This window comes from Magallana gigas, chromosome 1 (genome assembly GCF_963853765.1).
Source record: "Magallana gigas chromosome 1, xbMagGiga1.1, whole genome shotgun sequence".
Classification (NCBI taxonomy): Eukaryota; Metazoa; Mollusca; class Bivalvia; order Ostreida; family Ostreidae; genus Magallana; species Magallana gigas.
The window spans coordinates 36951332-36978990 of NC_088853.1; the positions used below are offsets into that span (position 1 = coordinate 36951332).

General features: G+C 34.0%; 1 protein-coding gene across 1 annotated transcript in view; it reads right to left on the reverse strand.

Moving 5' to 3' along the window:
• LOC136270110 (uncharacterized protein in xynA 3'region-like) overlaps positions 1-26978 on the reverse strand; it is a 36579-nt gene extending 9601 nt beyond the window's left edge. The window contains exons 1-6 of the mRNA XM_066066624.1: positions 26889-26978; positions 26455-26589; positions 6576-6690; positions 3019-3209; positions 1784-2058; positions 23-169 (exon numbers count right to left, since the gene is read on the reverse strand). Of these exons, the coding sequence (XP_065922696.1) occupies positions 23-169; positions 1784-2058; positions 3019-3209; positions 6576-6667 (705 nt within the window). The 5' untranslated portion in view covers positions 6668-6690; positions 26455-26589; positions 26889-26978. The remainder of the gene's footprint in view (positions 1-22; positions 170-1783; positions 2059-3018; positions 3210-6575; positions 6691-26454; positions 26590-26888) is intronic.
• Positions 26979-27659: the final 681 nt, after the last annotated feature.

Consider the following 27659-nt stretch of genomic DNA (forward strand, 5'->3'; position numbering starts at 1 on the left):
AAAAAAATATAACACTGGATACCCTGTCTTTTTGAAATCCACCAGCTGAAGGAACATTTATCACAAAGACAAAAGCAAGAGCATTTGGGAGATAGTCCATCATCAGTTTCGCCATATTTGTCTGATCGATGTCGCCAACTCCTGGTGTATCCACTATTGTTAGGTTTCCCTAAAAATATAATGTAAAAATGAATGAACATCTTGGTTACTGAACAATGCCTGTACGCATTTAAGAGTATCGAAATAGACAAATCACATGGAAACTCAGGTATTTTTTTTTCATAGCGACTAAATTTCATGAATTGCGGTCGGCGTCTGTAAGAAGTGTCTGCAACGTGCAGCCAGTGGAAATGTTCTTGGCAATTGATTGATTACTTGTTTTGCAGAGTGGCTATGATGAGTCCAGCATATCTGTGCCGCAGTAACACCTGAAAGGTCTCAAAGCTGTGTCCGTGCAAGAGCATAAACATATTTTTGCGTCATGCTGTGCTTATTTATATTACTCTATCGCGCTTACTGATTTTATTGGAAGCCTTTACTTGCTGTCCCACTTAGTTTCCTTTGCCTGTCTACAAAACGCAAAACCATGACGTGTGCTTTTAAACAAAGTAAGTTCGATCCTGTCACGACAAATAAAGATTAACTGTGTTGTTCCTCCACTATAGGACACTCCTCTGCGTTCACTTCGGCGGATTGCATTTCAGAGACAACACAGTATTGTCGTTAGGATACCGCGCCGATGTGACATGGTTTTATAGTCTGTCCCAAGATATTTATGCAGCACATTTGGACAATTTTTAATAAAAATACAACTACCTGTGAAAGAAGTGCAATTGAAATAGTTGAAAGGGATATTTTCCAAGATAATTTCATTGACACATTACTATCTTTCACTCGGAAAAATTCACAGGATCGAAAACAGATTCCTTACGGAGATTTATAATGGGGAATGTTTACATCTTTTCTCCATTCGGAATACACTCGGAATACATCGCGTAATTTTTCAACGTTATCATCCGGGCCTGATGCAATACAAAATATCCGTAGACATAACATTTTTTAACATTTTATTGAAACCTGATAAGCTAACAGGGGCGTTTCGACTGAGAAATCTTGGAAATTTTTCATACTTTTCAATGAACATCGTTTGAACCCTGAGGTTTATATAAATATCAAGCAATTAAGCCAAATGTGAATCCAGGATATCTTGGGACAGAGTATAACAATCTCCCAATTTTATAAGTAAGACACTCATTTGTACAAAATCCGCAATGCTGTTTTTTTTACAAGATAAACGGTAGGAAAAAAGACTTACATACGGAAGAATATGATTAACGCAATAAAGGGGGATGCACAAACGATATGACAAAGTTGATACACGATTAACAAAAGATAAAAAATATGTAAGGCTTTTCAGAATAATTGTACATATATGTTTAGATTAAAAAAAATGACCATTGAACTGATAAAGCATAAACAAATTGTACGAAATAAAGCAAGCACATTTATAAATTTATAGCTATAAACAAATGTCGATGAGTCAAACTGAGCAACGGCAGTAGTAAATATGAAATAAATACATTTAATCAGTTCAAATTATTTCGCCTGAAATTTTAGTTTAAACAACAGGTATTATATATACTAGATTTTGTTAATTTACCAAAGAGCAGAGCCAATCACCGAAAAGCCCAGCCAAACATACAACCACACGTTTGGATTGTCAAAATAGCGTTGCCGGTAGATAATAAATGTGTGATAATTAATTTCTTTATTTTAATCGTACCTGTTGAAAGGGAACTTGCAGAGATATATCAACGTAATTTATTCTTGTGTCTAACGTTTTAGCGAGTGTTTTCAATTGTTCCGCCATGCTTTCAGTTGTGCTAACTGGTATGGGGTCTCTAACTTCCTCGTCATTTTTGTCTCGTACGGATATCATCAGCTTTTCAGAGTTTCTGATCCTGCACACTCTTGTTGTTGTTGGCAAGATACCAGTAGGTAGTATCTTTCTCCCAAGAATCGCATTGATAATGCTCGATTTTCCACTGCTCGTTTCTCCTATGTAAAAAAAACCATTTGCCATTTAAAAACTAATTTGTCATTTCATTTTTTTTTATGTTCTCTTTTTGATTTTTTAATGAAAAAGAAAATAACAACATTCAAACAACATTTTAAAATCAATATGTTAAATAAGCACTTAGCAGAACTACTTTTAAAATATATCTTGACAATCAAGAAAACGTTTTGTTAAAGTGTTGCAAAAGCAAATAACGTTTATTTGCGGTTAATTGAGTATATTGCATCGGTGGTCGACAAATAAATGATCAGAACTATCAAATATAAAAAAAAGTGAAAGATTACTTTTTTTGTTGCCTAAAGATTTTCATTAAAGCTGCATGGTCTATTTCTTGGCTATTGCAATATCAAATAAGTGTCCATGCAAACCGATTGTCTTAAAGACATTTATATGACTTATGAAATAAAAGTTGAAAAAAAAAATTACATGAGAATGCTGATAAAAGGGAAATGTTTTGTTTATTCAGTACCCATGTTATGCATCAATTGTAAACAAAATTGTCAAACTTCAGAAATATCTGTGAACAACATGTACAAAGGTTTATATTTGTTCTGCCTAAATATCATGACCTTTTTTAAACGATTTCAAAGTAGAAGTACAGTCCTCCCCGCCTAAGCGTCAGAGGTAAATTCTACTTTAAGGCAAATTAATGCAACATCCTTTGTCTGTCGTTTGTTTTGTGAACAAAGTTTGTACATTTTGTAATTGAAATGTAGCCTAATTAAACCAGAAAACAACTGCATTTCTACAATTATACATATACTTAACATAATCATCGTTTAAAAGCGTACACAAAATTTGACATCAAATCAGACCAAGCAGCTTTAACAGAAGAAAACAATACATAACTTTCACTTTTAGATTCAAGTTGTTTCCTTCATTTCTACATAATAAGATTAAAAACCATTTTTTATTATTTTTCCAAAAAGTAGCAACATTGCCTGCAAATACAATTGAACCATCTCTCCTCTTCAAATCACGTATATTCCGATCCAGCTCTTCCTGTATACGTTTCCTTTCTTTTTTACAGGGTTTGACATGCTTGATGAAATGTTTATCAGTGAGAAGTGTCTTTATGTTCTCGAAACAATCAATGGTTTCTTTTTGAAGAGAAATGTAACTGGAAACATCACTGTAAAAATGGAATAAAAATATAGTTATGTACCTTTCTTCCTCTGCAGTATTAAACTTATATTTGTATGCATCTTATGTCGTATAAAAAAGTGTTTTACATGTATCAAACACAAATAGTCGTTGACTGCAACGCAATGCGGCCACATTCTAAGTTTGAGATTATTTAATGGTAACGATTCAGATAGTGATCATGAAAACAAACGTTCCACTTATTAGTTTGTATACTTTTTTTAGAAAGGATTTAACTACAGTTGATATAACCAAGCTCTTCCCTTTCCCACTCCACCAGTAACCAATTTAAGACCCATTTCATGACCATACGGTTACTGGAAAAGTAGACGGAGCCTAATTAAAGCAGGTGTTATATACCTGGAGTGACCAGAGTCCGTCGAGATGCAACTTGCTATACACAATGCCATACACAGATCGAAAAAATAGTATATTTTATAGAAGATATATTAGTTGTGTATAAATCCATCGTTTAAAAAATCGATTACAAATACATTTTATCTGAATATTTTTCTTGATTTGACCTAAAATTAATTTAAGGAAAAAATACGATTACAATGGACTGTCATTACTATGTTTAACTCTTAAAAAATCATTTTTCTTATATTTATATTATGTCTGACGTTTTATAACTAGCTTATATCATATATAATTGATGTAATGATATTCTGTCGTTGTATGTACATGCACCTATCATCTTTCATTATCTTCGCGGACTTTAAACTGACTAGATTCCCTAACCTTTTTAAACTTTAACATTCTGAACAATTCGATATTTCTTACAGTGATTGCTAGTACGGTATATATAACATGGTATGATGATGTCAAGTGCTTGAACATTTTGTTAAGGTATGGTCTTCAAGGAAATTCTGGCCGTTTTTTTTTAAATAAAGAAAAGCGTGTATTGCTTTTACAGAAACGTTTCCTTTTTTTATTTATCCATTCTATCTCATCTTAAGCATTAAATTTACTATGAATGCTTTTCTGTATGTAACTTTGAACATATTTCTCTTCGACTTCGTGATGCAATTATGCAGAACAGTATTAAACAGTTAAAGAACCATTTTATTTCCAATGTTCATAAATTCAATTCAAGGAAATTAATAACAAGTTCAAAATATTTGCAGTAGAAAAAAAGGGGATAATGCTAATAAGTTAACTGAAATGGTCATTGCTACCAACATACCCGGTCTCAGTGTCCAGCCGACACGCTTAGCCAAACCTAATGATATTGTTTATGTTTGATTGACAAGAGGTATGTTATTGATCTCATTTTAGGTAAATTTATGGGGAAGTTGCTTAAATTAGGTCTTTAACCAATTCCTAAATAGCATTAATAGCATACTATCGAGAAGATATTTTTTTCATAATCATTATACCGATAAATGTCTATCACTTTTGTATTTCTTTTAGTCTTCATTATCTACTAACTACCGTTAATCTGGAAATTTTTACGTCGATTTATTTTGGCGAATTCGAGTGACTAAGCTATAGATAAATTTTTACGTTTTAAATTTTTGCAAATTGTCATCGGCGCTAAAAATAAAAAGCACTCAAATATTAAATGTCAACATACTGACATGTACAATGTTAGCTAACCTTCGGACATCGTATATTACCGCCACCTCTAATTTTCTCACGAATCGTATAGGTTTACCAACTTCATATAGTATCATGTGAGAGTTGATGTCTGCAATTTATATCTTGTTCAAATTACCGATATATATAATAACACAATAACAGCAGCATATGCAACAAAACTACCTAAAGGGGTATCTTATTACGGATTTATAGCGACATAATTATCCCAATTAGCAGTTCACACCTTCACATGCGACGGTTTGTGTACACCACACAAGTATCGGAGGGTCACGTGTCACACACAGGTGATGTTTTCCTGTGTCAAGCGAGCGGGAATGAGAAAAAATGGCAGCATTCAGCGAGAAATTCAAAATACTGTACAAATTTTCGTATTCCGTGAATTTTGGTGTCCCGCCGGTACACTGTGAATGGGGTAAAAAAATAACGCTACATTCTGCGTAACGCCGGTACATATCATATCTATGAATAAATCACGCATGCATGCAGTGTTATTAGTATACATGTACACTTAAGATAGACATGAGGCTACCAGTCAACCGAAGATACCGATTTTGAGTGAAGTCCTTCTCCACACGCTGGTTTTAGCTTGGGGTAATTACCTGGTTATATAAACAGGGTTTTTAAATGACCACCACTAACGGACACCTGTTCATATAGTAAGGAGAAGAGACCAGCCTTCGGCAAAAATTTTATTACTTTTTTTGTTGTTTATTAATTTTTAGGAAAACAATTTTTGCGAATGCAGAGCACGCGCAAATTAGCTAAATTTATCTACGGTAAAAATTTCCAGATTTACGGTATTCCTTTATGTTGACACTAAAATGAGGCTATTCTCGTAAATTTGCAAACAAATTGAAAGATTTATGTGTTTGCCTTTAACATTACAAAGTGAATGTCTGCTTAGATAACGATTTTACATGCATTTTTATTGATAAAATTATACACATAGATGGAATTTAAAAATAAAACATGACCTACATTGATTATGCGCTTGCATGTTTCTAGTCATAAAAAAACCTTTCTGAATACATATTTTTGCTACAAAACAACAATCTATAAAAATAAGACATTGCTCATGATATCATTCCTTTATTACAACACTACCGAGAAATTATCTTTTTGAAGTACTTATTTCCAATATGATTCCAGCTATCTTCAACGTTATTTTTCGAGCGTATCACTTTAACGGTCATGGTTACAGTTTTGGTCTAATCTAATTTTGTGTTTTTATTATTTTCAATGCTTTAAGGGTGCATCTTTAATGACCAAATGAAGTTTAAGAGTTACTCATAGATTTATAGGCAAGATGAAGGGCTCACAATTCTTCGTTATGTAAACAAGGCTCGTGTGTTGTTTTTGTTTACATAGGTTTAATATATTAGAAAAAAAAGTTTCAAGCTGGTTTGTCTACTTTCGTATTCATGTTGAGCTTAAATAAAAAAAGTTCCTAACGTTTAACACTTTTATTTAACTTTTATTTAACGTCTAAAACTGAAATTTTAAATTCCAAACTATGCAAGCGCAATTGAAGTTATACTGTTACTTAAATAGTCAGCCAGTGGACTATCTAATAACTCAACGAAAGTCACTCACATTTTGGTTGACTATCAAAAATGCCTTACTGAAGCATTGTAAACATTTAAATCGGAAAAATAATATTTGACCAAAGTTGTGACCATGCCCCATAAATGTTGGACCAAGATATGATTAACATCGCATAAAATCCTTAGTTTTGAATGAAATATATACTTACTGAGAAGTTCTACTGTAAAGCAATACATCACTAGATTTGTAAACATCGTCATCGTCATGAAAATACCTTGGACCTGCACTTCGAGGATCCATAATCGTGTATCCTTAAGTATATCCTTAATGACAAAAAAACATATGGTTTCTTAAAAACAAAATGTAAAATATATTCTTATATTAGGCATGTGAACTGACGAGTCAAATGATTCTGATCGCATGCTGTTTGTCATCTGTTCCTTCGTCCGTCTTTATGTCAGCTGTGAACAGTTATTTTTTTCTTCTTCTCAAGAGCCCCTTTGCAAGTTTTAACAATACTTGATGCAATTAATAAGTACATTTATAGGAAGGGAATTATATTTTAAAAGATAAAATGTTTTATCTTTCTTATAAGGAATATCAGTAACATAAATTCAAGAATCATCAAAACTAAAAAAAAAAAAAACTCGCTCTCAGAAGTTATTCGCCCTAGATAATATAAAAAATAACTATTTGGTCAGAATGTATCGTTTAGAAAACGGTTTATAACTGAAACGAATAGGTTTTATATTATGAATCATTGGTATTATTTATAATATAAAATTCCTACTAAACATGTTGATTTTGATTTAAGACTACATGTATTACTTTCACTGATTACTGCTGTCAAATTATAGTAATGATCGATATCATTAAAATGCATATACACATTGAAAAGCGTGTTACTATATTCAATCAAAGTACTGAAGTACTGATGGGAGTTGATTTTATCGATTAATATTTATTTTAATTAAAATCAACTTATCTTGCATGGCAGGTAGTTTCTAGTCTGTATTTGAATTACGCACTTTTTTATAATATGGATTTTTAGACTTTTCTGACAAGAATTTCGAGAAACTCCACATGAATCATGTTGTGTAATATTTGAAAATGGATTTTTAACTATGTATTAGTAATGGATACAATTCTAAAAAGTGTATGGATCCAAGCACTATTGATATCGAACTTTCGTCTCGTTCAACCAGACGTTCGGCTGTCTCCGTTAATCTCCGCTTGTCGGAGATCTACGGAGACAGCCAAGCGTTTGGTTGAACGAGACTATATTAAACTCTGGCGTTGGAATACATGAGAGCACAAAATATCTAACTTAGTTGAACGAGACAATATTAAACTCTGGCGTACGAATTCATGAGAGTACAAAAATATCTAACTTGTTCGTAATATATATATATATATATATATATATATATATATATATATATATATATATATATATATATATATATATATATATATATATATATATATAATCTGAATACTTTCAAAGTGTTAATAGATAAGTTTCCTTGAAAAACAACGATTCAGCATATATTACATCGAATTGTTCTATTATTTTCAAGAACTAAGTCTTGTCAGCGGTGGTGATTTGTGCATAGGTCCAAACACTGTTTCACTTTCGGTTTGCCAGAGTAACTGAATAGGAGAGTTGATTAAAATCAACTCCCCCCCCCCCCCCCCAAAAAAAAATGCAGCTTTTTGTTTCTCATTAAATTTTTGAAATGTTTTAATTAGCGTAAAAATCGTTAAAATTCTGGCAAAGATTGTTACACGTTTTGTGTAACACGTGTAAATTCCGTATAAAACGTTTTTAGACAGTATGAAACGTTTCGACAAATTTTAATTTTTTTTTCTTCAAAATCCATAAAATATATCAACGCCATAGGTTTTTTTTACACCCCTTTCAAAGAATGTAGGGAAATCCTATCAATTATTCAATCACTATTTCTTTAAAAAAAACCTTTAAATCATCTTCACTCCCGATAGTTTACTCCTTTGAATAAAATGAAGCACTTGGCACGCGATTGCTGAACTTTCTCGGGTAGGAAACTAAAAATGCGATTTTGAGGGAAAAAAACAGCAAACGTCTGATATCTAGAAATACAATATTAATGTATTCCTACCATTTGTGTATGTGGAGCTTACGTATCTTATAATGATTAGTTATGCCCACAGCTAGAACTTACATTGTGTATTGGAATCACCTTAATTTGAACAATGGCTACCAAAAAGTGCATTGATTGAAACCTTTTTTTATTTCACAACCTTTTTTTTTTTTTTACTGATAACCAAACCGTCATGATAAGGGTTATTTTATATTACGGCGATTTCACAAATGCGTTAGGTTTTGAACAATCGTATAATTTCAATTTTACAATGTTATTTTATAGAAATTTTCATTTAAATCAAAATGTGCAAATAACGATGCCTCATCTTGAATTATGCAGAACTCATAAAATCGCGATGCGTTATCTAACAATATTTAAGGATCACTATATGAGTTGATGATTTCGACAATCAGTATATAAACTACATTTTGTATATGCATAACATCTATATATTAGTACAATGATATCAAATTGTAGATTATTAAATATTATTACAAAGATTATTTTGGGAAGCCGATGCAAATATTTATATTTCATTATTGTGGAAATAAATGATAAAAGATGTTCATTAGTTTAACTATATTTTCTTTATTATATACAGATTAAGGAAATACAAAGTTATAAATATTAAACCAGCGACCGTATATTTTGTTTTTATCCATAGCCAATTAAAAAAAATAATACAATATTGAATTGATACTGATTGGATAAACACTTACTGTGTCCCATACCGTTAACAAAGTGCAAAAGTTTTGCAATTTAGCGCAACAGTTACGATTTAATTACGAACGTTAACATTTATTCACAAAAGATTAGCATTCCTAGGCAAAGGGTTCTCGTGTTTTCGCAAAAACAAAATCCATTTCCTTGTACCTACTCAAAAAAGCTCAACGGGCTTTCGTGCACATTGAAATCTAGATTTGCTAGTTTTTAAAAAAGAAGACATATAGATAAGATGTACATAGATTATAATTGATACAATGTTGCATGTTGCTGCGTCTTGAAGTAGTATAGGTACTGCGAACAAATGTTACTCTAGCCTAAATGCATGAAATATAGCAACAGAGAAAGACAAATATCATGTCTTGTGATATACGCAACGTAACATGTCTTGTTAGGTCTTTCCACCTTTCAGGTGAAAGACCTCTTGGTTTCTTTATGTTTTTAGGTCTTTCCACCTTTCAGGTGAAAGACCTTTTGTACTTCTTATGTTTTTAGGTCTTTCCACCTTTCAGGTGAAAGACCTATTGTATTTCTTATGTTTTTTATTATTAGGTCTTTCCACCTTTCAGGTGAAAGACCTTTTGTTTTTCTTCTGTTTTTTATTTTTTTTCTTCTCTTTTTTTCCAGGGACAGCTTTTTTATTTCTAGAGATATTGAAGCAATGTTTTCTTTATGTGATTGACCATTAAAAGTTATGGTACCAAATGACCCTTTGGTTGATCACTCCCAGAACTTACAAAGTGATTGCCCTTTGTGTACGAAGTGATTGTTATCGCTACTCCTCTGAAACCATAAGAGATAGAGACTTGAAACTTTTACTAACGTCTGTAGTACACTTAGACGCTCTTTCAATCTATTCATACCGAAAGGTTCCGAGACCCCCTTCTAGTAGTTATTGCCCCTGAAAGTATTTCAATTTCCATAAAATCACTTCCAACTTTTTTACTATTTGTCATAGAGACTTCGGACCACTTGGGATGGATGCGTCGTCCTTGGCCGATAAAAATGACGTAAAGGTCAAAGGTCAAGGTCATTTGAAAATCTGTGTATTCATGAGTTTTCGTATCTCTGTTGTTTAGGGTGATATAGAGAAATTGGATCAAGGATGTAGTAGGACGTCTTAAGACATTTCAAAATGTAGCCCTTCAGCTCCCATCTTGTAATAGTTAGTGAGTAATTGCCCCTTTTGTACGAAATGCTTGTTATCGCTACTCCTCTGAAACCAAAAGAGGTAGAGACTTGAAACGTTTACCAATGTCTTCATTACACTTAGAAGTTTCTTCAATCTATTGATCCCAAAAGGGTCCGACGTCCCTTTCTGGCAGTAATTCCCCTTTCAATTTCATTGATTTCACAAACACATACGAAATAAACACCACCCCCCCCCCCTTATTTTTAGGTTTGACCTTGACCTTGACCCTTGACCTTTGACCTTGACCTTTAAGGACCTGATGCGTTACAAGTTTATTTAACATATACATTTCAGATTCATTTATATGTGGAATTAGCTCTTTAAAACCACCCCCCCCCCTTATTTTTAGGTTTGACCTTGACCCTTGACCTTGACCTTTGACCTGACCTTGACCTTTGACCTCTTAGAACTAATGAGTAATAAGTGTATGCAACATATATATCAGGTTCAGTTATATGAACAATTTGCCCCCCCCCCCTCCCCTCCCCTTTCTTTTATACAAGGATTGATTTCTTATATGAACATGACCCTCGATATTTGAACTTGAAATTTGATATTCCTTTTTAAAATAAAACCTTAAAAAAGTGTTACAACTGTTTGTCAGAATTTTTTAAAAAGGTGAAACACTGCCTGCCATTTGACTCCAGACCGCGTTTTAGACTACGCCTCCAAATAAAAATTCCAGCTCCAGTAAAACTCTGTAGAACTTGGCGAAAATTCATGGGAATGTTCCTCACACCTGAATCTAATTGCCTGCCAAATTTCAAACGAAATGAACCCTATTGAAGAGAGTTATCCACCTCAGCGGCATCGAACCATCGTCCCGAGAAACGAAATTTCAACGCTTCGATATTTGTATCTAATAAATTCATGCTCAAATTTCACTGAAAATCTTTGTTTACATTTCTATCGGCAACCTGTGACGACTTGTGTTGAAGTGCAACGAAAGATAACTCTTCCTTCCCAGACCCCGATTTTAGATGAATTAAATTTACATTTTCTTTCAGTTTGCATTTTTGTTTATTTCCCGACTTGGCTGAAATACATGACTGGCCTTAATTCAGTTCCGATTTTCCGTACTTGTAATCCACGAATGCATGACAGTTAGTAGATTTATAAGCACGTGCATTTCAAATCACAGGGAGAATTCGCATCAGCTGAGCAAAAGTGACGTTCCCACACCTTCAAATACCCGCCGGCGACCAGAGTTTGACCTGGCCTGTTGATTTCTTAGTCAACGCTATCCGGCCACATTGTTTACAAGCAGCACTGATTTTTATGAATAAACTGGTGAACAAATACTGCCCTTCCAACCAATCGCTAAGCCCCTATCTATTCTAAAGGTTCCTCAGCGTTGGGTATCAATTTTAGATGGACAGAAGAACGCTTCGTCTCTTCTTTCTATCATCATCCAAATCCACTACACAACTCAACAAGTTTTACCTTCCATCAGATAACAAGCGAAATAGCGTAGTGGCAACACTCTCGCCTAGGAATCTAAGGGTTCTCGGATCGATACCACTGTGCGGAACCCATTTTTTTTTTTTACTTTTTTTTTCTTCGTAAATTGATTTTTCTCTAATTACTCAATAATTATCAACATTTTCGGGAATTTTTTTGAATCATTATGGAAGGTGGAAAGGCCTCTAATTGTTCCGTGAACAATTAGTGTACTAGTTCTTATTTTTTTTCTTCTCTTTTTTTCCAGGGACAGCTTTTTTATTTCAAGAGATATTGAAACAATTTTTCCTTTATGTTATTGGCCATTAAAAGTTATAGTACCAAATGACCCTTTGCTTGATAGCTCCCAGAACTTACAAAGTTATTGCCCTTGTGTACGAAAAGCTTGTTATCACTACTCCTCTGAAACCATAAGAGATAGAAACTTGGAACTTTTACCAATGTCTTTAGTACACTTAGAGGGTTCTTCAATCTACAAATACCGAAAGGATCCGAGACCACCTTCTATCAGTTATTGCCCCTGAAAGTATTTGAATTTCCACATAATCACTTCCAACTTTTTTATTATTTATCATAGAGACTTCGGACCATTTGGGATGGAAGCGTCTACCTTGGCCAAACAAAATGACATAAAGGTCAAAGGTCAAGGTCATCTCAAAATCTCTTAATTAATGAGTTTTTAGATCTCTTTTGTTTAGTGTAGTAAAGAAAAACTTTTTCAAAGATGTAGTAGGTCATCTTAAGACATTTTAAAATATATCCCCTTGGCTCCTTCTTTTAAATAGTTATAGAGTTATTGCCCCTTTTGTACGAAAAGCTTGTTATCGCTACTCCTCTGAAACCATAAGAGATAGAAACTTGGAACTTTTACCAATATCTTCAGTACACTTAGAGGGTTCTTCAATATATTCATACCGAAAGGATCTGAGCCCCCCTTCTAGTAGTTATTGCCCCTGAAAGTATTTACATTTCTAAAAAACCACTTCCAACTTTTTTATTACTTATCATAGAGACTTCGGACCACTTGGGATGGAAGCGTCTACCTTGGCCGAACAAAATGACATAAAGGTCAAAGGTCAAGGTCATCTGGAAATCTCTTAATTAATGGGTTTTTGTATCTCTTTTGTTTAGTATGGTAGAGAAAAACTATTTCATCATAGATACATCGAACCACTTTGTATTGAAGCGTCTACCTTGTCAGATGAAAATGACATAAAGGTCAAAGGTCAAGCAATAAAAAATTGCAAACTTAATCGTTTGACACTTTTTTATGAAGTAACGCAGAAAAAATATTTTATTCTATTGAAGAAATCTTATTTCAAACATAAAAAACAATGAGGTGGAAAGACCTCTAATTGTTCGAGAACAATTAGTCTACTAGTTAGGTCTTTCCACCTTTCAGGTGAAAGACCTTTTGTTTTTCTTATGTTTTTTATTATTATTTTTCTCCTCTATTTTCCACGGGAAAACTTTTTTATTTCAAGAGATATTGAAACAAATTTTTCTTTATGTGATTGAACATTAAAAGTTATGGTACCAAATGACCCTGTGTCTAATGACCCCAAGAACTTAAAAAGTTATTGCCCTTGTATACGAAAAGCTTGTTATCGCTACTCCTCTGAAACCATAAGAGATAGAGACTTGAAACTTTTACTAACGTCTGTAGTTCACTTAGACGCTCTTTCAATCTATTCATACCGAAAGGTTCCGAGACCCCCTTCTATCAGTTATTGCCCCTGAAAGTATTTCAATTTCCATAAAATCACTTCTAACTTTTTTACTATTTGTCATAGAGACTTTGGACCACTTGCGATGGAAGCGTCTTCCTTGGCCGATCAAAATGACGTAAAGGTCAAAGGTCAAGGTCATCTGTAAATCTGTGTATTCATGAGTTTTCGCATCTCTTTTGTTTAGGGTGATATAGAGAAATTTTATCAAGGATGTAGAAGGACGTCTTAAGACATTTCAAAATGTAGCCCTTCAGCTCCCACCTTGTAATAGTTAGCGAGTTATTGCCCCTTTTGTACGAAACGCTTGTTATCGCTACTCCTCTGAAACCATAACAGGTAGAGACTTGTAACTTTTACCAATGTCTTCAGCATACTTAGAAGTTTCTTCAATCTATTGATCCCAAAAGGGTCCAACGTGCCCTTCTGGCAGTAATTCCCCTTTGAATTTCTTTGATTTCACAAACACATTAGAAATAAACCACCCCCCCCTTTTTTTTTAATGTGTGACCTTGACCTTTAACCTTGACCTTTGACCTCTTAGGACTGGTGTGTAATAAGTATCTGCAACATCTATAATATCATATTCATTTATATGTACGAATAGCTCTTTCAAACACAAATTCACCCCCCCCCTTTTTATTTTTAGGTTTGACCTTCGACCTTGACCTTTGACCTGACCTTGACCTTTGACCTTGACCTTAAAGGACTGATGCGTTACAAGTATATTTAACATATACAATTCAGATCCATATCTATGAGCTCTTTAAAACAACCACCACCACCCCCCCCCCTTATTTTTAGGTTTGACCTTTGACCTTGACCTTTGACCAAACCTTGACCTTTGACCTCTTAGAACTAATGAGTAATAAGTGTATGCAACATATATATCAGATTCAGTTATATGAACAATTTGCCCCCCCCCCCCCTTTCTTTTATACAAGGATTGGTTTCTTATATGAACATGACCCTCGATACTTGAACTTGAAATTTGATATTCCTTTTTAAAATAAAACCTTAAAAATGTGTTACAACCGTTTGTCAGAATTTTTTAAAAAGGTGAAACACTGTCTGCCATTTGACCCCAGACCGCGTTTTAGACTACGCCTCCAAATAAAAATTCCAGCTCCAGTAAAACTCTGTAGAACTCGGCGAAAATTCATGGGACTGTTACTCACAACTGAATCTAATTGCCTGCCAAATTTCAAACGAAATGAACCCTATTTAAGAAAGTTATCCACCTCAGCGGCATCGAACCATCGTCCCGAGAAACGAAATTTCAACGCTTCGATATTTGTATCTAATATATTCATGCTCAAATTTCACTGAAAATCTTTGTTTACATTTCTTTCAGCAACCTGTGACGACTTGTGTTGAAGTGCAACGAAAGATAACTCTTCCTTCCCAGACCCCGATTTTAGATGAATTTATTTTACATTTTCTTTCAGTTTGTTTATATCCCGACTTGGCTGAAATACATGACTGGCCTTAATTCAGTTCCGATTTTCCGTACTTGTAATCCACGAATGCATGACAGTTAGTAGATTTATAAGCACGTGCATTTCAAATCACAGGGAGAATTCGCATCAGCTGAGCAAAAGTGACGTTCCCACACCTTCAAATACCCGCCGGCGACCAGAGTTTGACCTGGCCTGTTGATTTCTTAGTCAACGCTATCCGGCCACATTGTTTACAAGCAGCACTGATTTTTATGAATAAACTGGTGAACAAATACTGCCCTCCCAACCAATCGCTAAGCCCCTATCTATTCTAAAGGTTCCTCAGCGTTGGGTATCAATTTTAGATGGACAGAAGAACGCTTCGTCTCTTCTTTCTATCATCATCCAAATTCACTACACAACTCAACAAGTTTTACCTTCTATCAGATAACAAGCGAAATAGCGTAGTGGCAACACTCTCGCCTAGGAATCTATGGGTACTCGGATCGATACCACTGTGCGGAACCCATTTTTTTTTTTTTACTTTTTTTTTCTTCGTAAATTGATTTTTCTCTAATTACTCAATAATTATCAACATTTTCGGGAATTTTTTTGAATCATTATGGAAGGTGGAAAGGCCTCTAATTGTTCCGTGAACAATTAGTCTACTAGTTTATTATTATTTTTCTCCTCTATTTTCCACGGGAAAACTTTTTTATTTCTAGAGATATTGAAACAAATTTTTCTTTATGTGATTGAACATTAAATGTTATGATACCAAATGACCCTGTGCCTAATGACCCCAAGAACTTGAAAAGTTATTGCCCTTTTATACGAAAAGCTTGTTATCGCTACTCCTCTGAAACCAAAAGAGATAGAGATTTGGAACTTTTACCAATGCCTTCAGTACACTTCGAGGGTTCTTCAATCTACTAATACCGAAAGGATCTGAAACCCCCTTCTATCAGTTATTGCCCCTGAAAGTATTTAAATTTCAATAAAATCACTTCCAACTTTTTTATTATTTATCATAGAGACTTCGGACAACTTGGGATGGAAGCGTCTACCTTGGCCAAACAAAATGACATAAAGGTCAAAGGTCAATGTCATTTGGAAATCTGTTAATTAATGAGTTTTTACATCACTTTTGTTCAGGGTGGTAGAGAAAATCTTTTTCATGGATGTAGTAGGGCATCCTAAGACATTTTAAAATAAAGCCCCTTGGCGCATACCTTTGGATAATTACAGAGTAATTGCCCCTATTTACGAAATGCTTGTTATCGCTACTCCTCTGAAACCATAAGAGATAGAGATTTGGAACTTTTACCATTGTCTTCAGTACACTTAGAGGGTTCTTCAATCTACTATTACCGAAAGGATCCGAAACCCCCTTCTATCAGTTATTGCCCCTGAAAGTATTTAAATTTCCATAAAATCACTTCCAACTTTTTTATTATTTATCATAGAGACTTCGGACAACTTGGGATGGAAGCGTCTACCTTGGCCAAACAAAATGACATAAAGGTCAAAGGTCAATGTCATTTGGAAATCTGTTAATTAATGAGTTTTTACATCACTTTTGTTCAGGGTGGTAGAGAAAATCTTTTTCATGGATGTAGTAGGGCATCCTAAGACATTTTAAAATAAAGCCCCTTGGCGCATACCTTTGAATAATTACAGAGTAATTGCCCCTATTTACGAAATGCTTGTTATCGCTACTCCTCTGAAACCATAAGAGATAGAGATTTGGAACTTTTACCATTGTCTTCAGTACACTTAGAGGATTCTTCAATCTATTCATACCGAAAGGATCTGAGGCCCCCTTTTAGCAGGTATTGCCCTTGAAAGTATTAACATTTCCATAAAATTACTTCCAACTTTTTTATTACTTTTCATAGAGACTTTGGACCACTTAGGATGGAAGCGTCTTCCTTGGCCAAACAAAATGACATAAAGGTCAAAGCTCAAGGTCATTTGGAAATCTCTAAATAATGAGTTTTTAGATCTTTTTTGTTTAGGGTGGCAGAGAAAAACTTTTTCATGGATTTAAAAGGACATCATAAGACATTTCAAAACGTAACCCACTTACCCTTACCATATAACAATTATAGAGTTATTGCCCCTATTGTACAAAATGCTTGTTATCGCTACTCCTCATTTACCGTTAGAGATAGAGACTTGAAACGTTTACTAATGTTTTCAGTACACTTAGACACTCCTTCAATTTATTCATATTAAAAGGGTTTAAAGTCCCTTTCTAGCAGTTATTGCCTCTGACAGTTTCGAACGTTTAATAAAAACACAAATTATTTTTGAATCAATAATCATAGATACATCGGACCACATGGTATTGAAGCGTCTACCTTGTCAGATCAAAATGACATAAGGTCAAAGGTCAAGGTCAAGCAATAAAAAATTGCAAACTTAATCCTTTGACAATTTTTTATGAAGTAACGCAGAAAAAATAGTTTATTCTATTAAAGCAATCTTATTTCAAACATGAAAAACAATGAAGTGGAAAGACCTCTAATTGTTCGCGAACAATTAGTCCACTAGTTTATTAGGTCTTTCCACCTTTCAGGTGAAAGACCTTTTGTTTTTCTTATGTTTTTTATTATTATTATTATTCTTATTTTTTTTCTTCTCTTTTTTTCCAGGGACAGCTTTTTTGTTTCTAGAGATATTGAAACATTTTGTTCTTTATGTGATTGACCATTAAAAGTTATGATACCAAATGACCCTTTGGTTGATCACTCCCAGAACTTACAAAGTTTTTGCCCTTTGTGTACGAAGTGATTGTTATCGCTACTCCTCTGAAACCATAAGAGATAGAGACTTGAAACTTTTATTAACGTCTGTAAGTCACTTAGACGCTCTTTCAATCTATTCATACCGAAAGGTTCCGAGACCCCCTTCTATCAGTTATTGCCCCTGAAAGTATTTCAATTTCCATAAAATCACTTCCAATTTTTTTACTATTTGTCACAAAGACTTCGGACCACTTGGGATGTAAGCGTCTTCCATGGCCGATCAAAATGACGTAAAGGTCAAAGGTCAAGGTCATCTGAAAACCTGTGTATTCATGAGTTTTCGTATCTCTTTTGTTTAGGGTGATATAGAGAAATTTGATCAAGGATGTAGTAGGACGTCTTAAGACATTTCAAAATGTAGCCCTTCAGCTCCAGTCTTGTAATAGTTAGTGAGTTATTGCCCCTTTTGTTCGAAATGCTTGTTATCGCTACTCCTCTGAAACCAAAACAGGTAGAGACTTGAAACGTTTACCAATGTCTTCATTACACTTAGAAGTTTCTTCAATCTATTGATCCCAAAAGGGTCCAACGTCCCTTTCTGGCAGTAATTCCCCTTTCAATTTCATTGATCTCACAAACACATTAGAAATAAACACCCCCCCCCCTTTTATTTTTAGGTTTGACCTTGACCTTGACCTTTGACCTTTGACCTCTTAGGACTGGTGTGTTATAAGTATCTGCAACATCTATCATATCAGATTCATTTATATGTACGAATAGCTCTTTCAAACACAAATTCACCCCCCCCTTTTATTTTTAGGTTTGACCTTGACCTTTGACCTGACCTTGACCTTTGACCTTGACCTTAAAGGACTGATGCGTTACAAGTATATTTAACATATACATTTCAGATTCATTTATATGTGCAATAAGCTCTTTAAAACCCCCCCCCCTTGTTTTTAGGTTTGACCTTGACCTTTGACCTTGACCTTTGACCTCTTAGAACTTATGAGTAATAAGTGTATGCAACATATATATCGGATTCAGTTTTATGAACAATTTGTCCCCCCCCCCTCTTCTTTTATACAAGGATTTAATTCTTATATGAACATGACCCTCGATATTTGAACTTGAAATTTAATATTCCTTTTTAAAATAAAACCTAAAAAAGCGTTACAACCGTTTGTCAGAATTTTTTAAAAAGGTGAAAAACTGCCTGCCATTTGACTCCAGACCGCGTTTTAGACTACGCCTCCAAATAAAAATTCCAGCTCCAGTAAAACTCTGTAGAACTCGGCGAAAATCCATGGGACTGTTCCCCACACCTGAATCTAATTGCCTGCCAAATTTCAAACGAAATGAACCCTATTGAAGAAAGTTATCCACCTCAGCGGCATCGAACCATCGTCCCGAGAAACGAAATTTCAACGCTTGGATATTTGTATCTAATAAATTCACGCTCAAATTTCACTGAAAATCTTTGTTTACATTTCTATCGGCAACCTGTGACGACTTGTGTTGAAGTGCAACGAAAGATAACTCTTCCTTCCCAGACCCCGATTTTAGATGAATTTAATTTACATTTTCTTTCAGTTTGTTTATTTCCCGACTTGGCTGAAATACATGACTGGCCTTAATTCAGTTCCGATTTTCCGTACTTGTAATCCACGAATGCATGACAGTTTATAGATTTCTAAGCACGTGCATTTCAAATCACAAGGAGAATTCGCATCAGCTAAGTTCCAACAAATGTTCCCACACCTTCAAATACCCGCTGGCGACCAGAGTTTGACCTGGCCTGTTGATTTCTTAGTCAACGCTATCTGGCCACATTGTTTACAAGCAGCACTGATTTTTATGAATAAACTGGTGAACAAATACTGCCCTCCCAACCAATCGCTAAGCCCCTATCTATTCTAAAGGTTCCTCAGCGTTGGGTATCAATTTTAGATGGACAGAAGAACGCTTCGTCTCTTCTTTCTATCATCATCCAAATTCACTACACAACTCAACAAGTTTTACCTTCCATCAGATAACAAGCGAAATAGCGTAGTGGCAACACTCTCGCCTAGGAATCTAAGGGTACTCGGATCGATCCCACTGTGCGGAACCCATTTTTTTTTTTACTTTTTTTTTCTTCGTAAATTGATTTTTCTCTAATTACTCAATAATTATCAACATTTTCGGGAATTTTTTTGAATCATTATGGAAGGTGGAAAGGCCTCTAATTGTTCCGTGAACAATTAGTCTACTAGTTCTTCTTCTTTTTTTTCTATTTAGCTCGGGGTGACTTTTTTGTTATAAGAGTTATCCAAACAATTTAAACTTTATGTAATCGCTCATTAAAAGTTATGGTAGCAATTGACCCTGTGTCAAAGAACTCCCAGAACTTAAGAGTAATTGCCCTTTGAGAAGGAAATGCTTGTTATCGCTACCCCTCTGAAACCATAAGAGATAGATATTTGGAACTTTTACCAATGTCTTCATTACACTTAGAGGGCTCTTCAATCTATTCATACCAAAAGGATTTGAGGCTTCCTTGTAGTAGTTATTGCCCCTGAAAATTTTAGATTTCCATAAAATCACTTCCAACTTTTTTATTATTTATCATAGAGACTTCGGACAACTTGGGATGGAAGCGTCTACCTTGGCCGAACAAAATGACATAAAAGTCAAAGGTCAAAGTCATTTTAGAAGCTGTTAATTAATGAGTTTTTATATCTCTTTTGTTTAGGGTGGTAGAGAAAAACTTTTTATGGATGTAGTAGGACATCTTAAAACATTTTAAAATATCGCCCTTTGGCTCATATCTTTGAATAATTACAGAGTTATAGCCCCTATTGTACGAAATGCTTGTTATCGCTACTCCTCTGAAACCATAAGAGATAGAGACTTGGAACGTATACCAATGTATTCAGTACACTTGGAGGGTTCTTCAATCTATTCATACCGAAAGGATCTGAGGCCCTCTTCTAGTAGTTTTTCCTCCTGAAAGTTTTTAATTTTCTATAAAATCATTTCCAACTTTTTTATTATTTGTCGTACAGACTTCGGACCACTTGGAATAGACGCGTCTACCTTGGCCAACCAAAATGACATAAAGGTCAAAGGTCAACGTCATTTGGAAGTCGGTTAATTAATGCATTTTCATATCATTTGAAATACAGAGTTATAGTAAGGGTTTCATTAGCTTGCTGGATTGCGCAATAAGGTATTCAACTGGGTCAGCCAGGTATCACATCAAGTCCTGTGGTTACTCAAGTGGAACTTGTTTTTACAGTCAACCCATTCATTTTGTACAAAGACAGCTAGCGTGTAGAGCACTCTCTTCTATTGTTAGGTTTACAGTTTATATGATTGTGTAAAGAATATTCACTTGGCTCAGTTTTGTTCATAGTAAGTGGAAAAAAATTCAGAAAAGTAATTTAATAAATCTTTACGATATATACAACATGAAATTCTTAAAGAAATGGCTTGATAATAATAAAAAATCTCTTTAAAAACCATTTATCATTTAATGGCTTCGTGGTATTCCCATTTTATAGTACAACATGTATCATAGGTATAATAATTTTTTGTATACCTTATTGAGCAATCTAGCAATTCATTAAAAATTTTAGGTGGAAAGACTTCTAATTGTTCGAGAACAATTAGCCTACTAGTTTTGATAACATCCTTTAAATGAACAAGTTTTATAAATAACATATAATATGTACAAAGCTACAGGAAGACATGTAGTGCAGGAATTGTATAACACTAACTTTTTACGTGTTCCATTTTTATAAAACACTTCAAGAAGTTCTGCATAATTTAATCAACTTTCGATTTAAACAATCTAGGTTGCTTTGTTACAGTCAATGCAATTTATGGTAGACCACTTATGTCATCTTTTTTCTAACTAAAGGAAACAAGCATGCATGACTTTGCAGAAGCTAATACGTTATAACAACTAGTGAAATACAACCACTATTGAAAAAAAAATTCAATATCAATTGGAAATGTACATTATTATAAAATGCATCCACTTATGACTATTACAGTATCTATATCAAACCTTAAATACGTAGCTTCTATTTAATGTCACTTAAAGAGGAATTTTATAATAACAGTCGAACGTCCCGTCTTTCCCTTGATATGGAATAAATCAGAAAAAATAACGCGATAGCATTATCAATAGTATTAGAAATGGTGCATGGTATATGTATCATTGATGGAGAAAGTAAACCAAATGCTGTGAAAGCTGTGTGGTAACACAGACGTGTGAAATCAGAAAGAGTTCTGTATTATATACTAATTTATTATTTTTGTAATTAATTTAGTATAAATGTGATGGATGGTTAACAATTTTTAGCTCACCGAGACGAAGTCGGTGGACCTTATGCTATACTCTCGGTTTTGGCATCCAGACCTGGTTAAAGTTTGTTGCGTGTCCTGTATCTAAGTTCTTCACCAAACTTGCAAGGATGACGCATCTGGACCTATTTATGGACTTTGATGCTGAATCTGGGCCATGAATTCCAGATGCTGGAGGAGTTTAAGGTTTTAAGAGCTGATTAAAGTTTTAGGTGCAGGTTCAGTTTGATTGCAATTCCAAAGTAACTATTGGTTCTTACTTTAATAACCTTGCATGGATAGTGTGTCCTATAATACTGATGCACCTGACAGGCTAGAATGCTGAATTTAAGCCAAAGGTTTCGGATGCTGGAGGAGGTTAAGGTTTAAAGAGCTGGTTAAAGTTTTTGGAGCAGATGCCTTCTGATGATTATATCTTATTTTTGTCTGGTTCTGACTCACCAATCGTGCATGGATGATGCATAATATAATATTGATGCACCTAGAAGGATTGCATGCTGAATCTGAGCTGAGGCTTTCGGATGCTGGATGAGGTATGTTTTCTTTTATTTTTTATTTTTGTTTTGGGGAGGGGACAGGTCACATGTTAGATAGATAATTGTACTATTTGTTCAAATTTAACTATTATATAAAATAATCACAGAGGTAGCTTTAGATGCTGAGCCTAATTTCCATTATCAAGGATGCTAAAAATATATTTTAGTTATTACTAGTCCTAACTTCTCTAAACTTGCATGGATGATGCATGTTATGATATTGAGGCACCTGGCGGGCTTGAATGCTGAATCTTAGCCATAGGTTTTGAATGCAGGATGGGGTTTAGTTTTTTTGGAACAGGTCACATATTTTATAAATAATAGCTTGCATAGTTGATTTTACTACATATCCTGAAACGTACTACTACACCAAAAGAGCGTGCGACTTTCGTGCGAGAAACGTTTCGTGTAAACCGTTCAGCGTTTCGTGTAAACCGTTAAGGGTTTCGTGTGAATCGTGAAGTGTTTTGTGTAAGCTGTTTAGCGTTTCGCGCAAAGCGTTCAGCGTTTCGGGCAACGCGTGCGATAACCGTTTGAAACGTTAATTATATTTCATTTGGAACTCTCTGAGAATTTAATTGTTCCCTAATGGCGCCCGTGTTTTACATTAAATTAAACTGTTGGTGATTGGCAAAACTCTTTTGTAGGTATTCTCATGGGAAAAAAATCTAAATAAAAGAAATTATACACTTTATTTTTTTTTTACAAAATTGAAGTAATTGTTAACAAACCAAAAAAAAAAAGGTTCATTTATTAAAAGATGGCCTGTTACAGAGTACATATTTAACGTTTCTATACTATGTTTCAGTACTGGTACAATTTGCCATACATAAAAGAAATATTAAATACAGTTAGCAAAACATGACTACTATAGGATCAAACATAATTCAATGTTTACTTACATGATCATGTCTTGATAAGCATGTATTTTTTAGTTACATCGATAGCACATATGGAGACTATTTTGCTGTGTTCAACCAGCACACATAACCTCGGACATCGGGGAAGACCTACACATGAACCTGTCAATCAAACTCTGTGTATTTGTTTTCAATGGATTGTCACGCGTCTCCTTTTTTGTCATTAACCAATAGAAATTTAATGACTTTAAGGTAGTTAGAATCAGTATTTGATGAAGCACAAAATTTAAATGATAGAAAATGTAACAATTGTTTTATGAAAATTAATAGTTAACATAGAAAAAAATTACTTTTCATTTCTATGAAATGCGGGAAGTAAATTCTTTGGAAAAAATGGCATATCTGCAGCCCCTCTCATTTCATATAATACATTTAAAGAAAGTGAACTTGAAAATATTATCAAGGGCTCAAATGTATCTGTATGATGTGTATAATGATATCTGAAAACCGTTTAGACAGAGCTTTCCTCAGTAAAAAGATATATCACTTAGAATAACTAGTTCTTGCAATCCATGAGCGCTGCCATATTGTTAAAATCATTACCTCCCTGCTGGGTTATCTCTAAGCATCTAAGAGAGGGCAGCACTGATGCTGCCGTCAGTGAGACACATTGCATTTTTACACACGTTTAGTAACAGAGATAAAATGCCATCATCAAAATGTGAATAGAAACTTGAAAGGAATGTAAAGAGTTATCATTTTAAACAGTGTTTATGGAGGAAGATTTTGGATCTCAGAATAATGCATTCCCACCAGCAGTTAATGTGACATGTAACTAGAATAGAATGTCCGTGGATCAGTGTTATTGTGACCTATTTTTTCATGCGCTCGGGAATTTCTTGTTTATGAGTTTGAACATTATGTGTGCTACATAAATGAGCACACAATGTGCATTGCACAGCATCCTGACTTTTTAAAAGTGTCTTAGACCTGTTATTCTTCTGACAGCATTAACAGAACCGGCGTACATATCATCAAGATCTTATGTATTAAAAAAAAAAAAATCAGAAAAATTACCAGGGCATTTAAATAAAAAGGTACGATAAGAAACCCCACAAGGAAAATGAAATAACAATTTTGTATTAATTTAAATTGAAATATAAAAACAGCAGTTTATTTATGTAAACACTGACTGCCACATCTGGAATGTGATGGTCTTATATTTCACAAATTATAAAAAAAAAAATAAAAAAAAAAATTCACAAATTATAAGTTATCTATTCACTTTTTGTACAAATTATAAATAGTTATCTGAGGTTCATTTATAGAAATGTACTAAATCCTTGTCTTCTCATGACAGTACACAAAATTTTTGTTCACATCAAGCATATTTTTTCTTCGTAACTTTTATCAACTCTGTACATAAACACTGGCCTAGTTCCAACATTGACCCAGTCACCAGCAGCAATGTGGCTTATCTACGTCAGAGAACAGATGCATGCTGGGGAATAATGGATTACCTCCATAAACCTTTCACTGAGAGTGTTAAATTGATAAAATCTCTTGATAGAAATAAACAAAAACGTAACAGACCTCATTTTTAAGTTTCAAAAGGCTTTTAAATTTTTTTTAGCAACAATTATTTTTTTCACGTTCACTTCCTTTAAGCGTCATAATTTACACCATGACACCACATCGACATACAATCGCAGTAACCTATTGATTTTTATCGATGTTGGACTTATTTGATTACAAAATTGCATGCAAATGTAATTTTTAATTTAGTCTGAGATGTTGTTACATATAAAAATCGTAAATTTCTTTTTATTTATTTCCTTTTCATTTTTAATGACTTAATTGCTGGTTTGTGTCATATAAAAGTAAACATTTCCCGTACTTTCTAGTTGGTGCGACTTGGTGTTGACCTTTACAGTGCTGCGTATGTAATGATGTATTTTTGTTTTGCAATTATGTTATTCGTTAAATATGAACAGATACATGTGTATTCTGGTATTGGAACCTCACACATTGTAAATCGTTTGTAAACAGTCACTTGTAAGACTTATCGAGTTTTGGTAATTTTTTGATTCATAACACGATCAATTCAAGTTTGAATTTTGTATGTGAGTCATTTTTATTTGTTTGTCAAAATTCGTAAGGTTATGTATTTTTTTATTGACGACAGGAGCGCGAACGCTACGTCGAGTCTTATGGGAAACAGACTATATAAGTAAGGTCAAATATTAACATGAACTTACGATCGTTTATAACATATGTTGTTAATAACTCGATATTAACCTATGCTTTCATTAATAACAAAGACTTTAAATATATGTATGCTAATACCCAAGCTCATAGTTGCCAATTCCATTATTAAAGGAAATCATGTTGAAAGAATGTCAAGCGCAGATCATAATGTTGAGGGTGGGGAAAATGGTTTTTGCTAGCATGAAAAAAAAATTACCCACACAGTACAGTTACCGAAAATAGGCCATGAACTGTATAACTCAGAACCGCATTCCTTATGTGCACATTTTTAAATGCCCCGAAAGAGAGCATTCAAGGGGACAGCTTATGTCGGCCATTTGTAAAAAAGATAACTTTATGAAAAGAAAACCAGCTAACTATCTACAGGAAACCATAAAAGTACAGAAAATATATCCCATTGGCTGATAACAGAATTAACCTTTGGCGAAACACAATTAAATTAAAAAAAATATATCTAACAAGAAGCGTTTAGATAATTGTCGACTTGTTGTGGACAACAATCAGAAATAAGAATAAAAATAAACAAAATGGCTCCCGTGAATTTACGATTCAATGCTTAGTCATACAATCGATGTACATATCTAGTCAAAAGCATGAGGTACTCTTATGTAACACAATATAACGATTCAAAGATTTCATATATTTTACGTACCAGTACTGCTTTGGCTATTCTTTCTAGTTTCGCTTAATGACTTGACATTGTTTGAGCAGCGTAAAACCCAAGCGGGAAATCCAAAAATGTATGGAAAGCCAAAAGGTTCAATATTCTATCTTCTCAGCACTGTTACTGAATATTATGAAAAACAATTAAGGGATTTCAATATTTAAATTAATATAAGATTTGAACCTTACAAATACGATTGGCAAAACACAATTTAATTTTTAAAAAATAACAAGAAACGTTAAGATAATGTCGACTTGCTGTGGACATCAATCAGATATAAGGATACAAATAAACAAAATGGCTCCCGTGAATCTACGATTCCATGCTTAGTCATGCAATTGATGCACATATCTAGTCAATGGCACGAGGTACTGCTCAGTAACACAATATAACGATTGAAAGAGTTCGTTTATTTTACGTACCAGTACTGCTTTGGCTACTCTATCTAGTTTGGCTGGCTTAATGACTTGACATTCTTTGAGCAGCGTAAAACCAAAGCGGGAAATCCAATGATATATGGAAAGCCAAAGGCTTCAATATTCTATCTTCTCAACACTGTTACGGAAAATTATGACAAAAATGAAAGGATTTCAATGTTCATTAAAAGGTAAATCTTTTAAAACATTGTTATTGTAAAATCGTAATATTATGATAGAAACCTGATGTTAAATGAAAGAGCATTTTAAATGCCATTACAATTACACAAAGCACTAGCCCCTGATAAAAAGTCACGTGATAGGTGTTGATAATTCAACATCGCAAGGCAAGGGTGAACCCTTATTTGAATAAAAACTTTCAAATAATTCTGCATATTTGATTATAGTTGGTCTTCTATTACAACAAACATAACACTAGATGCTGTCATTAGACAGTAATACCCGCACCAAGTGGTTGCCCCTAAAAAACACTGTTTTGTACCAGTTTAATTAAAAATGAAGGCCACATGCAAGCTTCTGTAATACATTCAAAAATTATATTTTTCATAACTGAAGGATGAGATCCCTTCCCTTATGATAATACACATAAGCAGCACTTTATGTGCAATTTGGGGTTGAACTGTTTACAGTGAATTTTCAGTTAATCAATAATCGTAACATTTCATGTCATAGAAAGTTTAATGGTCTTTATGATTATTACAAACAAAATTAAAAATTAAATTATGCCCCCTCCCCATGGCGGTTACCGCTTTTAGA